Source organism: Lemur catta, chromosome 9 (assembly GCF_020740605.2).
Source record: "Lemur catta isolate mLemCat1 chromosome 9, mLemCat1.pri, whole genome shotgun sequence".
Lineage (NCBI taxonomy): Eukaryota > Metazoa > Chordata > Mammalia > Primates > Lemuridae > Lemur > Lemur catta.
In genome coordinates, this window is record NC_059136.1 from 94,382,255 (window position 1) to 94,396,493 (window position 14,239).

Consider the following 14,239-nt stretch of genomic DNA (forward strand, 5'->3'; position numbering starts at 1 on the left):
ATTCAAATCCAGTCACATAGTGTTTTCTATAGGTGAGATATGAAAAATGTTCTCAACTTTTTATATTTCTTAACTTATATTCTTTCTTTTTAGAAAGGGGGCTTCATGTAAGCAGCACCAGGACCCAACCAGGCGTAGGCTAAGAATTAAGCATGGAGCCTTGGCTGGCATGGACCGCAGGCTGACTCTTCTTTCTTGGCCTGCACCTCCACCACACAGCCAGGTACTCTTTTCTGGTGAACTCCCTGGTCCCACGCACAACACTAGCCTGCAACCATTCTGGGGAAAGGGTCCAGCTTAATAGGTCAGGACAGGTCCTGAGGAAGAAGTAGAAAGATATTTCTTCATGGGTGAGAGGTGAAACAGGTGTCCAACATTATTACTAGTATGTTCCAGGGCTACAGATAATTTAAGGCAGAAAGATCAGCAATGAGAGAGAAAACTAGCTCTTAAATTTTTATGAAAACACCGTTTCTTACAACTTTTGAGTATCTCCAAGAGCATTTGTCACTGGGAATGGTGTATTTCTAATGCCTGGCATTTGAAGAATTTCCCATTGTACTTGCTAAGTATCATCTATAAAGCAATCTCTGAGTTTGATCAGTGTTAACTCTGATCCAGCACAATGACTCTGGATGAACTAATTTCTGAACCTGGCATATGTAAAGGTTAAATAAACCCTAACTACTGATTTGAATTGTAAAGCTGGGAACCTGACCTGGATTGTAGTAACCCCACCAAAATACTGCTCTCCTTAGAGCTCTAAGCAGCCACCTGAATACTCATCACCATACCTCTGAATACAACAATTATGACTACCATGCCTACGTCATCTCTTTATCACAGTACCTGACACTTGGGTGGCCAAAATACATGCTGATTAAATGATTCTTGGAAATCTCTGAAGTACAAGTAGCAATTCCTCTACTGCAAAGGGACTATGAATCGGTTTCATTTTCAAGTAGTAAAAGGGAAAGGAAGTCCTTCTGAAAGTGTTGAAAGGGGATCATAGAAATTTTATGTGACTTGCACAAGGGCACATGACTGATTTTTGTGAAAGCAGACAGATGTTCTCTGAGGTCACTACTCTCTTAAATTCTAGCTCAGGAACCTGTTGGGAAGAAAACACATCAAATGATTTTGTTGTACTGTATATGAAATACTAGAGACCATCACCAGGCACTGTCACATGAGTATGATCAGAGGTACATACAGGCTTTTCAGTTTCCAGAATAGTCCTTTATCTCAACTAATCTATATTATTGTTTAAGTATTTCAGTAGGATGTAGTGACTTCTTAATCAGGGATATTCAATGAAATCATATGTTCTATACCAACTGGAAGGAGAGTAGAAAAGCTTTGGTGTCACACAGAGGTTGGGTAGAATTCCAGGGCTGCCATTTACTGGCTATGTGATTTTTTTTAAGGCCATTACTGAGACGCAATTTTCTGCCTGAATAAAGAAGGATAACACGACATACCTCCTTAGGGGGCTGCTGGAAGGCTTAAATAAAGGCTTTTTAAAGAAAAAATTATTCTGATGCTTGTTAAAATGGTAAGAAAGGCTTTATTCAGAACAATTGTGACAGACATCATGACTATGGTAATAGGGGAGGCGGGAGAGGAGGGAAGAGAGAGAGAGAATCATGCTCAACTTTGAATATAGCCAAGACAGCTGTGGATAGATAGCCAATGAACAGAATGGGGGGGGGGGTCAGTGGATGGAAAATTAGTAACAGGGGACATCAAGGGTAGGGGGATTCTTGTTAAACAACTTAACAGGATTCTTGCTAAAGGCAGGCCAAGGTGATCAGATACCAAGGGTGGGGGAATTTTCACTAAACCGATTTAGCAGGATTCTTGTTAAAACTGGGCCAGGTAGGCTTAAGACAAAGCCAAAAGGACAAGACCTAATCAAAGAGATCTCAGAGGAACTTGGATAAAGTTTGGTCAAGGAGAGAGTCTCTATCATTATGAAATGTAAAATAATTAGTGACAGCACTTAAAAAGTCATCAATTAATCCAGTGGATTTTACCAATACTAGTGGATACTTTTTAGTGCTCTTTTTGTTTGATATTTTAGCAGCTTTCCAATACTGGTAACTCCTTCATTGAAACACTTGGTGGCAGTGTACTTGGGCTTGCCTTCTACCAGTTTCCCAGTTAATCCACTTCTTTTCCTCTCATCTTTAAAAAAATGTTGGAAGTCCTTGCTGGGCTCGGTGGCTCACACCTGTAATCCCAGCACTTTGGGAGGTTGAGGTGGATGACTGCTTGAGCCCAGGAGTTCGAAACCAGCCTGGGCAACATAGCAAGACCCTGCCTCTACCCCCTCCCCCAAAATCATACAACAAATGTTGGAATTCCCCAAGGATGGATGCCACTCCCACCTACCCCCCAAATTAATCACTTCAATTACTATCTAAGGGTGCATGGCTCAAGTTTTTAAGACTAGTCCAGACTTCTACAGAGCTCCAAATCAATGTGTCCAATCGCTTATATCATCTACCATTGAATGTCTCACAGATACTCCAAAATCGAAATGCACAAAATCAAACTCATGATCTCCTCATTGATGCTCCAAAATAAAATCCAGGATGCTCCAGTGATCCCTTCCTCAGTGAAAGGCAGCAATAGAAGCCAGAAACCAGCGAGTTACCCTTGACCTGATCTCCTCCTTCACATCCTTTCTCTCTTTCATTTCCCCACATTTAATCCAAACCCAAATCCCAATGATTTCTCTCCTACCTTTCCCCCTTCTACTGCCATCTATCCTAATCCAAGTCACAATAATCTCTTGCCTGGACAATGGTCTTAAATTGTTCTCTTGCTCCAAACCATCCTCCACACTGCTGCCACAGTAATCTTTTAAAAACGCAAATCTGATCATTCATCCCCCAACTTAAGGTTTTCCTATAGTCTACAAAGTCTTGCATGTTTTGACCCTGCCTACCTCCCCAACCCTATCTCCTCCTTTCCTAGTCATTCTGTTCAGTTTCCCAGACTTTCTTTTGCTTTCTGAAGGCCTTCACAGAGTTCAGCCTGCTGAGAATCTCCCTCCTGAAATACCTCAGTTTATTTCCTTTAAACCTCTTTCCAAATGCTACTTCTCAAAGAAACTTTTGCGATCTTTATTTGTTATCACAGCATCCTGTACTTCCTCTCATAGCACTTACAACTATAATTAAGCAAGTAATTATGTAAACAGTTGTCTTAATATTGATCTCCTTTGCTAGAAAGTAAACTCAATACATGTAGGGACTGGCTATCTTGTACCCTAGGCCCTACCAGCATACTTGATACATAGGCGCACAAAAGCATTCACTGAAAGTATGATTAAGTGCATACCTGACTACAAAGGTGACAATACTTTTTACATTAAATTTAACATGGTGTTTAGCTTCTTTTTGGGTTAATTTTCAGATTACTCCACAAAAATACACAATAAAAAGAATTCCTTTAAACTTAAATTCTACTACATTAAACTACATTAAAGTCTATAACATAAAATTCATTTCCACAAGGATTTGAATCTAATGATACGCATATGAGATCATGGTTAACTATTCCCGTTTTAGAGATGAAAAAAAGATGTAAGTGACTTAATTTACACGTTTACTATAAAGAAAACAATCCTTAGAATCCAATTCTCTCGTCAGTTTTTTTCCTAAACACTTTTTTCCACATAAGGCAATTTTTGCCTGAAACAAACATTTCCCCAAAATAAAGCTATCTCAAAAACTGATGTAAATACAGTTAAGCCTTTTATCTTAAATGATTAGTAGTTCCAAATAAGTGCATTTGAACTTGAATAGATTCTAAGATCTTAAAAAAGATGTTAAAGCAAGTTACTCAACTTCAAACTTTCACCTTTTGATGTCACATCTATTAGAGATTTCATTTTACATGTCACTTTCCCCCAATTTTTAAATGCTCTCTCAATTTATAAACATGAGATGACATATATCAGCTACCACCTTTTTTCATAAAAGCCTACAAAATAGATGCAGTCCTTCACTTAATAATAGTGGCAGCCGGCGACCACTCCGCCATGTCTGAGGGTTTCTGGTTTGTTTTTTTTAAAACATCACCTTGCCCAAGGGTCAAATACTCTGGCTGGTTTCAGAGATCAGTTACAACTACGTTTGCAACACCCACATTTCTGGGAAAGGATTGTGCTAGAAAATGAAGACAAACGCGTTTCTACTTACTCTACAAATGCCCTGGAGCAGAGGCAAAGGATCTTATAATCCTCATCCCGGTCTTCAATGAAGAGAAACATTTCGGCCACGCGGCTCCACTTTTCGCAGCACATTTTACCACCTCCGAGGCAGTCCTGCCGTACCCAGCTCGGGCCGGGCCTCCGGGGCCTCTGCTCGGTTACTGGGGACCAAAGGTAGGCTTCGCGGGCAAGCCCAGGGTGAGGGGTTAGGAACGGGACCGGGGCCGCTCGAGCCCGGAGCCGCTCGCGCCCGGAGCCAGCCTTGACGCCGCCACCGGAAGTGGCTGCAGGAGGCCACGGGAAGGGGCGGTGTGACGGTCGGTGTTACATCTAACCCGGCCCGGGCTGCAGCCGCCGCTCTAGATTTTTCTTTGCAGGTTGCTTGGGGGAAACCGCGAAGTGTTTCCGCCTCGGCCACTGAGCCACCGAAGAGCTCCCACCGTCGTTCGTGGGTGAAGGCGAGCCTCCCATGCCCCCTTCTGTCCGAGGTGCGTCGGTCCCCGCCTTGGTTCCCGGTGCTCCTCCCGCCCCGCGCCGGGTCTCGCTGGGTTGGGAGCGGCGAAGGCCGCGCGTCCAGTCTCCCGGGTCGCCCCGGAATCCCGGGATTCCCTGGTCAGGCGGGCTCCGCTCCCCCCCGGGCTTGGCGTTCTGCTCGGGCGCTAGAGTGGCCGGGTGGGGAGACCCTGCCTCCCCTGGGTCACAACGAGCCTGTTTTCCTCGGCCCGCATCTCCCCCCGCGCGCTCTAAAGCCTCCATTTGGGCGCGTTTTGTCTAAACTTAGCTGGTGGGCGAGGCTTCTCCAACCTCATGAGAGGCCTCTGGGCTTGCCCGGTGACTTCCTGAGTCCGGGACCCAGTTCGAGCCTCCCGTGTGTAAAAGCCAAAGGAAAGTCTGTGGTAATCACGAGAGTGCAGGGAGCACGCCGCGCGGGCGGTGGTTAGACGAGTGTTCGCATCCGGACAAACCAGGCAGGCGTGGAATCCTGCCTGATGCCCCTTTTCTACTCGTGTGACCTGCGCAGGCTACTTAATCTTTCCGAGCCTCATTTTCATTATCTGTAAAATAGGGATGATTAATACTAAGTACTTCGTGGGGCTGCCGAAAGGATTCAATGAAACAGTGTATATAAAACCTTCCATGTATGCTATTAATAGTTTGAGTCGGTACGGACCTTTTAGGCGCCAGGCAGAGTCTTGGTCCCTGGGGGTTGTAGCCTGTAAAACAGGTCTCTGCCTTGAAGCTGCTAATTGTCTAATAAAAATACGTACATGTGCACATAAATAGGATGGAGAAAACTGGAACAGTACTGCTGGATTTGAGGCAGTCGGTATTTGGTGTCTGGTATTTGTGGAGACTGCACAGGCAGCTTCCTCAAAGAACCAAGTTCAGACTTGGAAGTTGTTGGAGCGTTTGGGACGTGGTTTGTGCTATTAAATGCCGAATCCAGACGTTGAGTATGGTCACTAGTATTTTGTCCGCATTTGCTAGTGGGTGGAAATACAAGATTAATTTTCAAATGTTCTTTCCCACATCCTTACTTCTGCCCTACTTTGAGATCAGAGATATGCTGATTTCAGTGATTCAAGTAGGTGAGAGTGCTGCAGAATTAGCTGGTAGACCAGCATTATTGGGATGAGTGGCAGGGTTAAGAAAATAATGGTAGGACGGTAATTACGAAATAGAGTGGAGGGTTAGCTAAAAGTTGAAGGACATTCTAGGATTTTAAAAAAAAGAAAAAATCTTGAAAGGTAATTTATATCAGAATCTTGAGTTTGAAGCTTGAAATTTAAAAGGTATTGTTTTAATGATAAAAGGATTGAATTTGCCAGATATCTTGACTGAAGTATTAAATTGCTGCTTTATTCATGGTTTGAAGTAGAATGCATATTCACTATAACTGAGCGCTATATCCTTGTTAAACTGTTATTAAATATATGAAAAAGAAAAGAGAAAATTTACATTTCAGTGAGTATTTCTTTTCTTTTCTTTTTTGTTTTTGGAGACAAGGTCTCCACTCAGTGTTGCCCTGGGCTAGAGTGCAATGGCGTTATCATAGCTTACTGCAACCTTGACTCCTGGGCTCCAGCAATCCTCCTGCCTCCGGTCGGAGACCGGACCGGCTAGTTTTTCTGTTTGCTGTGGAAACAGGGTCTCATGCTTGCTCAGGCTAGTCTGGAACTCTTAGCCTCGAGCAATCCTCTCGTCTAGGCCTTTTTAGAATGCTAGGATTACAGGAGTGAGCCACCACACCTGGCTGAGTATTTCTTTAATTGGCATTTTCAGAATGTTCTCAATGCTTATATACTGAAAGTAAGCACTGGAAAAGTACTGGTAATAGGTGTTTAAAAATAGATATGTTTTCTTAAAGTTTTGTAGAAAACCAGAAATGTCCTAATTTATTAGTTTTTGAAATACTCTGGATTTTAAACATTTATAAGTTCAAATATAGTGAATGTTCCTCACTGTCAGTGTCATTATGATATTTCAACTTGTCAACTTACAAGATTTTCAGATGGGAAAACTAAGATATTTTGATGCACAGGAATGTGTTTAATTATAAATTTATGGGGGGAGGTAGAAATTAATCTGGAATTTTGGTAACTAAAATATTTTATCTCCCCCAAAACATCTTTTAACACATAGAGTTTTTACTGGATTAAAATAAAATAAGGAGTCAGGTACATCCTATGGTAAATTAGGAGGAGAGGGTCAGGCAGAAGTAAAGGGAAGACAGAAATTGTAATCTTAGTATTTTTAGCCTTTCTGTCAAAAGAGAGAGAAAAAGATATTAATGAAAGTATACCTAGACTAAGAGGTAGGAGAACTAGGTTTTAATTTTAGCTGTTGACTTTTCACTTTAGTAAGTTAGTAACTTTGAGCAAGTAGACTTGGCTTTCTGTGTTTAATTTTTGTTATCTGCACATTTAAGGGGTTGTACTCATTTGAGTTTTAAAGATACTTTGTCATGTTATCAAAAGTACTGTATTTTATCGTCTCAGAAGCCTGTTATTCAAACTCCTGTAATAGTTTTGTATTAGCAGGCTTTGGGACACTGTCTTGATCCACATTTTTTTTTTTTAAGACAGCGTCTCTCTGTGTTGCCTAGGCTGGAGTGCAGTGATGCAGTCAGAGCTCGCTGCAACCTCAAACTTCTGGGCTTGAGTGATCCTCCTGCTTCAGCCTCCCAAGTATAATAGCTAGAGCTTACAGGCATGTGCCTTCACGCCCAGCTAATTTTTGAAAATTTTTGTAGAGTCAGGGCTTCACTATGTGGCCTAGGATGGTCTCAAACTTGTGATCTCAAGGGATCTTCCCACCTCAGCCTCCCAAAGTGCTGGGATTACAGGCGCAAGCCATCACACCACCACACCTGGCTTGATCCACATTTTTGTTAAAGATTTAGATGAACACAGTTCAGATCTATATTTAGCCAGCATTTCTTAGGTGCCTGTTATGTGCCAGGCATTATTTTAAGTCCTTTACATATGTTTTTCTTAGATAACTATCTATTTAATTTACTGATGATTTATCTATTCTAGATAGTATCTGGCACAAAATTCTTAGGGCCATCCACTTTATTGTACACTGTATCCTATCCCCTTTGGCTTAGTCAATACTCAAGGACATGGCCCTAACAATTATCTCCTCTCTTGCATCATTCATTTCTCTCTCATTGATGTATTATCATTGGCATTAAAAACTGCTGTATTTTCTTCCGTCTTAAAACAACAGTAGCAGCAACAGCCATAAAGTACTGACCTGCATTCCCATCCAGAGACCCACCTGTCTCTCTGTTCCTTTGTGTAGCAGTGTTCCTCTGAAGAGTTGTTTATATTGTTTTCAATCCATTTCTTCCCATTCTTTCTTGAACATACTCCACTTTTATCCCCACTGTGCCAAAATAGCTCTTATCAGGGCTTGCTAGTATCTTCTGTGTTATAAAATTCAGTGATCTATTATCATTCCTTATCTTACTGTACCTTTCAGAAGCATTTAAAACAGCTGAACACTCCTTCCTTCGTGAAACACTTTCTTACTTTGACTTCTAGGATGCTACTCCTAGAAGGAGGATGTTGGCTCATCACTACTCTACTTCTAAAATGTTGGGTGTCTCAAGCTTTAGTCCTGGAAACTCCATATTTACTCCCTAGAGGATCTTCTTTAGTTTCATGGTTTTAAATACTGTCTACATTCTACCAATTCCCAGATTTATTTCTCAGCCCTGACCTTCCTGCTGAATGTTGCTTATGTCCGGTTGCTTATTTAACATCTTCACTTGGATGTACAATGGACACCTTAAACCTCGTGTGTTCAAAACTGAATTCCTGATCTCCACCCCACCCTTAACCTACAACTCCATCTTTTCACACAAGCTATTAGGTTATTAAGTATCAAATGTCTGATTTCCTTAAGTACTAAGTTTGACAGTTGATATCTCTGACATTTCACTTTGACACTTCTCTCTCTTTTTTTTTTTTAATTGTGAAGATACATTCTTATACTTTCAAACACATGTTTTGGCTTGTGATTATCTTTTGAATTTTTTTAGAGCAAGTTTTGGGAAACCGTGTATATGTCAAATATTCATATTATTTTTTAATGTGAGTTCCATCCTGGAACCATTGCAGTGCAGACAGATCAAAATATCAACAAAGCGTTTGGGGAAGATGTGGCCGATGAACGCACAGTAAATCGATGGTTTGAGAAGTTCCATTCTGGTGATTTTAATCTGGAAAGTGAGCCATGTGGGCAACCTGAGACCAAGGTGGATAATTAATTATGAGCTGAAAGCTGTAGTGGAAGCGAATCCATCTCAACCTACACGTGAATTAGCAGCTAGTTTTGATGTTACTATTCCAACAATATTGGACCATTTGAAACAAATCAATAAGGTAAAGAAGCTGGATAGATGGGTTCCCCATGATTTAAACGAGCGTCAGACGAGAAATTATCTCGAAGCTTGCCTTTCTTTGCTGTCACAACATAAGTGCAAACCATTTCTACACCATATTGTTACGTGTGATGAAAAATGAATTGTTTTTGACAACTGCAAGCAATTGGCACAATGGTTGCGTAAAGATGAAGTGCCAAAACACAGTCCAAAACCGAATGTTCATCCAAAAAAGCTAATGGTGTTTGGTGGTGCAGCGCCAGTATTATCCACTATAGCTTCATGAAACCTGGTCAATTGATGACAGCGGATGTCTGCTGCAACCAATTAGACAAAATGATGAGGCTCCTTGCAATTAAGCAGCCAAGATTGGTCAACAGAAACAGGCCGATCCTCTTGTAAGACAACGCTGCTCAAACTACAGAAGCTAGACTTAGAAACCCTCTTTCAACCACCGTATTCACCAGACCTTGCACCAACTGACTACCACTTCTTGCATGCTTTGGACCACTTCCTGCAAGGAAAAATACTCAATTCTCAACAAGCTGTGGAAAATGCCTTTTGTGATTTCATTGCCGCACGCTCTCCAGGCTTCTTTGCTGTTGGCATAAACAAGCTACTGTTAAGATGGCAAAACTATGTCAATAGTTTAGGCCTGCAGACTGGTCCGCAGCCTGTTAGGAACCCGTCGGCAGTTGCTCCCCATTGCTCCATTGCTTGCATCACTGCCTGAGCTCTGCCTCCACCCCCCCACCCCCCACTGGCCGTGGAAAAATTGTCTTTCATGAAACCAGTCCCTGGTGCCATTAAGGTTGGGGACCAGACTTAGAATGTGAAAGTTAATAAGGATAAGGTGTGTAATTTTTGCTGGGCTCAAAAAAGTTTCTTTCAAGTACAGTTTGTAGAGAAGTAGAAAATAGTAGCGTATTTTTGGCTGAATATGAGTTAACAGCATGATAAGACTACTCAAAAAGCTACTGTGATCTTAAATTCAGTTATTATGATAGTGATAGCAAACATGTAGCACCTATTACATGTTGGGCATTGTTCTAGGCACTTTACACAGATTAGCCCATTTAATCAGAGTAATATATCTATGGCGTAGATAGGATTATTAATCCCAGTTTTACAGATCTTAGCAAACTGAGGCACAGGGGTTACAGTACATGGACCTCTAGAGCAAATAACTGGAATCAGTCACAGGGAGTGACCTGAGTGGTGAAAGGTTAAAAAACCAAGATCTGGGGAGTGGTTGAAAGAATTAAGGGTTCTTACTAGAAAAGGGGATTTTGCAGCTCATGATATCTGTTCTAAAATTTAAGAGGTTGTTTAATGGAAGAGGTTCTATGGTGCAGAATTAGGTCCAGTAGGGAAAAGTTACAGTAAGGTAAGTATAAGGAAGACCTTTTTAGTAGTTGGATGGATGGTTTTGAAGATGGAATGGGACACCTTTTGAGTTTTCTGTACTGGAAAGGTTTAAATCAAAATCAAGGTTGAATGACCATTTTGGAGGAGGTTCTTACACGCGGCCCTGTTAAGGGACTACTGAGTCTCACAGGTTTCCGTGTAGCGTCTCTCACTGGATGCTGCCTGTGCTCTGACGCTCTTCCCTTTGCTCTGTTCATTAAGTATGTATGATAAACCAGAATGTAGATTAAGAGGATGAGAGGTCTAATTCTATTGCCAGTTTGTCTGGGGAAATACTCCACAAAGTTTTAAAATCACAAGATTTTACTATCCTATTAAAAATTGAAATGAGACTAGATTATTCTTGGTAATTGTATTAAGCAGTTAGGGTTAGATCATCAAAATGTTGATTGGTTATTGGGCCTAGGAAAAACTCCTTTTAAAATATGTGAGAGGTTATCATAAATTTTGTTAATTTATTAACAATATTGAAAAGCTCTTTTTTATTGAGATATAATTCATCATAACATTCACCATTTTAAAGTATATGGCTCAGTGGTTTTTATTATATTTACAAGGTTGTATAACCATCAATACTATCTAATTCCAGAACATGTCATCATCCCAAGGATACCTCTATTTCCATTAGTAGTCACTCCTCATTTTACCTTCTCCCAGCCCTGGCAACCACCAAGCTTTCTGTCTCTATAGATTTACTTATTCTGGGTATTTCATATAAAGGGAATCATACAATATGTGGCTTTTTGTGTCTGGCTTTTTTCACTTAGCATAATGTTTTCAAGGTTTATATGTTAATATTTTATAGTTCGAACCAATATTTCATTCCTTTTTATGGCTGGATATTCTATTGTATGGATATATCACATTTTGTTTATTCATCAGTTGTTTCCATTTTTTGGCTATTATGAACACTGCTACTGTGTACAAATATTTATGTGAATGTATGTTTTCAGTACTCTTGAATATATACCTAGGAGTAGAATTCCTGGGTCATACAGTACCTCTGTGTTTAGTTTTTTGAAGAACTGCCAGACTGATTTCCACAGTGGCTATACCATTTTATATTCCCACCAGTAGTGTGTGAAGTTCTAATTTCTTTACATGATAATTAACATTCATTATTTTCCTTTTGGGGGAGGTTTATAGCCATCCTAGTGAGAAAAGCTATCATTTTAAAAAGTGTTAAATTTTGCAGCCTATAATCCTAGCATTTTGGGAGGCCAGGGCAGGAGGATCACTTGAGCCCAGGAGTTCAAGACCAGCCTGGGAAACATAGCAAGACCGTGACTCTACAAAAAATTTAAAAAATTAGTCAGGTGTGGTGGCATGTGCCTGTAGTCTCAGGTACCTAGGAGGCTGAGGTGGGAGGATCCCTTGAGTCCAGGAGTTTGAGGTTACAGTGAACCAGGATTGAACTACTGCACTCTTGTCTGGGTGGTGGAGCAAGATCCTGTTTCTAAAAAAATATTATAATAATAACTTTAAAAAGTGTTAAATTTTGCTATGTTGCATTCTAAATGATCAAACACATGTAATTGAACTCTTTAGATGGGTTGATTAGAGTATGATATAAATAAAGGCCAGGTTGTGGGTTTAATGTGTGCTGTGTTCACCTTCTATTACTGTAACAGGCCCAGATTTCTCACAAGTAAATGCTTTTGGTTACAGGAAATTAGACTAAATCTTCCATCCTTAGAAGAATAAGTCAAAGAGTATGTCCTACTAATAAGCCAGTTAGCGAGATAACCTTGGCATATAAACAATGTTTAATTGCTCTTATGTGTATGTCTTTTCCTTTCCCCCATCCCTTTCTTTCATTTATTCATTTCTTGCCTCAGCTACTAAAGATTTGAGATGATTTTCATTAAGATTATATATTCTGGAATAATGATAAAATAGCTCTAAGAGCAGAATCAGAATGAGAGAAAATATGAGTGGAAGAAGGAAATCGAGGAAATTTTACATAGAAAAATATCACAGGGCTAGTATAATTGTATTGTTGATTATCATGTTCGACTGTCAGCTTATCTAGCAAAGTTACTAGAAAGAAACATAGTCAATTACACATCTTAATTTCATACTTTTTCTCCCAAGAAGCAAAGCTTTTTATAGCACTGTTAAAAAGTTTTATTTTAGGTGAGGCTTTATGTAGTGGCACTAAATAGTATAGAGTTATCCTCACTAAAGCAGTAGTAGCATGAGTATAGTTTTTAATTGTAATACACTAGGGTGGGGCTATAATCATATTTGTCAAACATTTGTGAAAGTCTCTTGCTGTTTATTTTATATATATTACAACTCTAGGAATAATGATTATCTTTTTTCTTTAATCATTTATTTCTTACATTTGTTTACTGTGTTTTCCAGAATACATACATTGAAGTGTGGGACAAGATATTTATTTAATTTCTGGTAAGTCAATGACTGGTTTAGAGAGTGAATTCATGAAATAATTGTACAGCTATATTTTCACTCATTTAAGATTTAAGAGAAATTTTCATGACTATAAGATACAATACTGAGAAATTTTTTTTGTTGTATAATATTAAAAGAACAGACAGCTTTTCTGTAAACCTGTTTCTCTATAAAAGACAATATCCATGAATGTATGTTATCATTTCCTAAAGAACTGGGTTACTTTTATTGAATCAGATAGTAATATTTTCTTTTATGTAAAACAATTATTTGAGCATGATCTAGTTTAAAATCCAAATGTTCAGCATGATCCACTTAAGATATGAGTCAAATTATTAAGATCAATCTGAAATTTCATTCTTCATCAGCTTTATTTTCCTGTCTTAATTATAACTTTCCTTTCCTTTCTAAATTATAACAAGTTATTTCAAAGGCTAAACACAACATACTTCATGAGCAGACAGATGAAACCTTATAATTTTCCCATTTAAATATGCAGCAAAGTTAGCCATTTACACTCTACTCATTTTTGGTATTAAAAATGACTCAATATAGTATTTATGTAGACTAAAACATTTAACTTTATAACTCTGAAGAGAATAATACTAGATTATTTTTCCCTTCTAGTGTCAAAATTAAAGACCTGTTATGGCCATGAAGAAAGAGACTGAATTTGCCACTTTCACCTAAAGAAAAATGATAGACAAAAATCAAACCTGTGGCGCAGGGCAGGATTCTGTGCCCTATATGACTTGTCTGATTCACATACTGGAAGAATGGTTGGGTGTGGAGCAATTGGAGGACTACTTGAATTTTGCAAACTATCTCTTGTGGGTTTTTACACCACTAATACTTTTAATACTTCCTTACTTTACTATCTTTCTTCTCTACCTTACTATTATTTTCTTACACATTTATAAGAGAAAGAATGTATTAAAAGAAGCCTACTCTTATAATTTATGGGATGGTGCAAGAAAAACGGTGGCAACATTGTGGGATGGACATGCAGCAGTTTGGCATGGTAAGCAAGGATACTTTGATCTCTGTGTTGCTATTCATGTGTGTGGCACTAAAATTACATTATTATTCTACTTTATTGTTTGAGAAGATACTGAAAAATATAATGAAGTGATATTTACTATTCCCTATTATCTATTTGTATGCACTGTGCTATGTATATGTCTTTCTTAAGATGATTTTTCCCAAACATATTAGTTTCCATTAAACAAAGAACCACACAGCACTATAGACTATTGCTGTAAGTTGAAGTATGAAAATTTATA

General features: G+C 39.3%; 2 protein-coding genes across 7 annotated transcripts in view; one reads left to right on the forward strand and one right to left on the reverse strand.

Moving 5' to 3' along the window:
• Positions 1-4,496, reverse strand: part of TGS1 (trimethylguanosine synthase 1) — a 43,208-nt gene extending 38,712 nt beyond the window's left edge. The window contains exon 1 of one of the 2 annotated variants that reach the window (XM_045560817.1): positions 4,212-4,496. In XM_045560817.1, coding sequence (XP_045416773.1) covers positions 4,212-4,315 — 104 coding nt within the window. In that variant the 5' untranslated portion in view covers positions 4,316-4,496. The remainder of the gene's footprint in view (positions 1-4,211) is intronic. The other variant, XM_045560818.1, reaches the window with a different exon arrangement.
• A 66-nt stretch (positions 4,497-4,562) lies between these two features.
• Positions 4,563-14,239, forward strand: part of TMEM68 (transmembrane protein 68) — a 39,638-nt gene continuing 29,961 nt past the window's right edge. For 4 of the 5 annotated variants that reach the window (XR_006737188.1, XM_045560820.1, XM_045560823.1 and 1 more), the window contains exons 1-3: positions 4,563-4,710; positions 12,909-12,953; positions 13,584-13,977. Coding sequence is in view for 4 of the 5 variants with exons in the window: in XM_045560820.1 (XP_045416776.1) it covers positions 13,653-13,977 (325 nt within the window). In the remaining variant the exon portion in view is untranslated. The remainder of the gene's footprint in view (positions 4,711-12,908; positions 12,954-13,583; positions 13,978-14,239) is intronic. The other variant, XM_045560822.1, reaches the window with a different exon arrangement.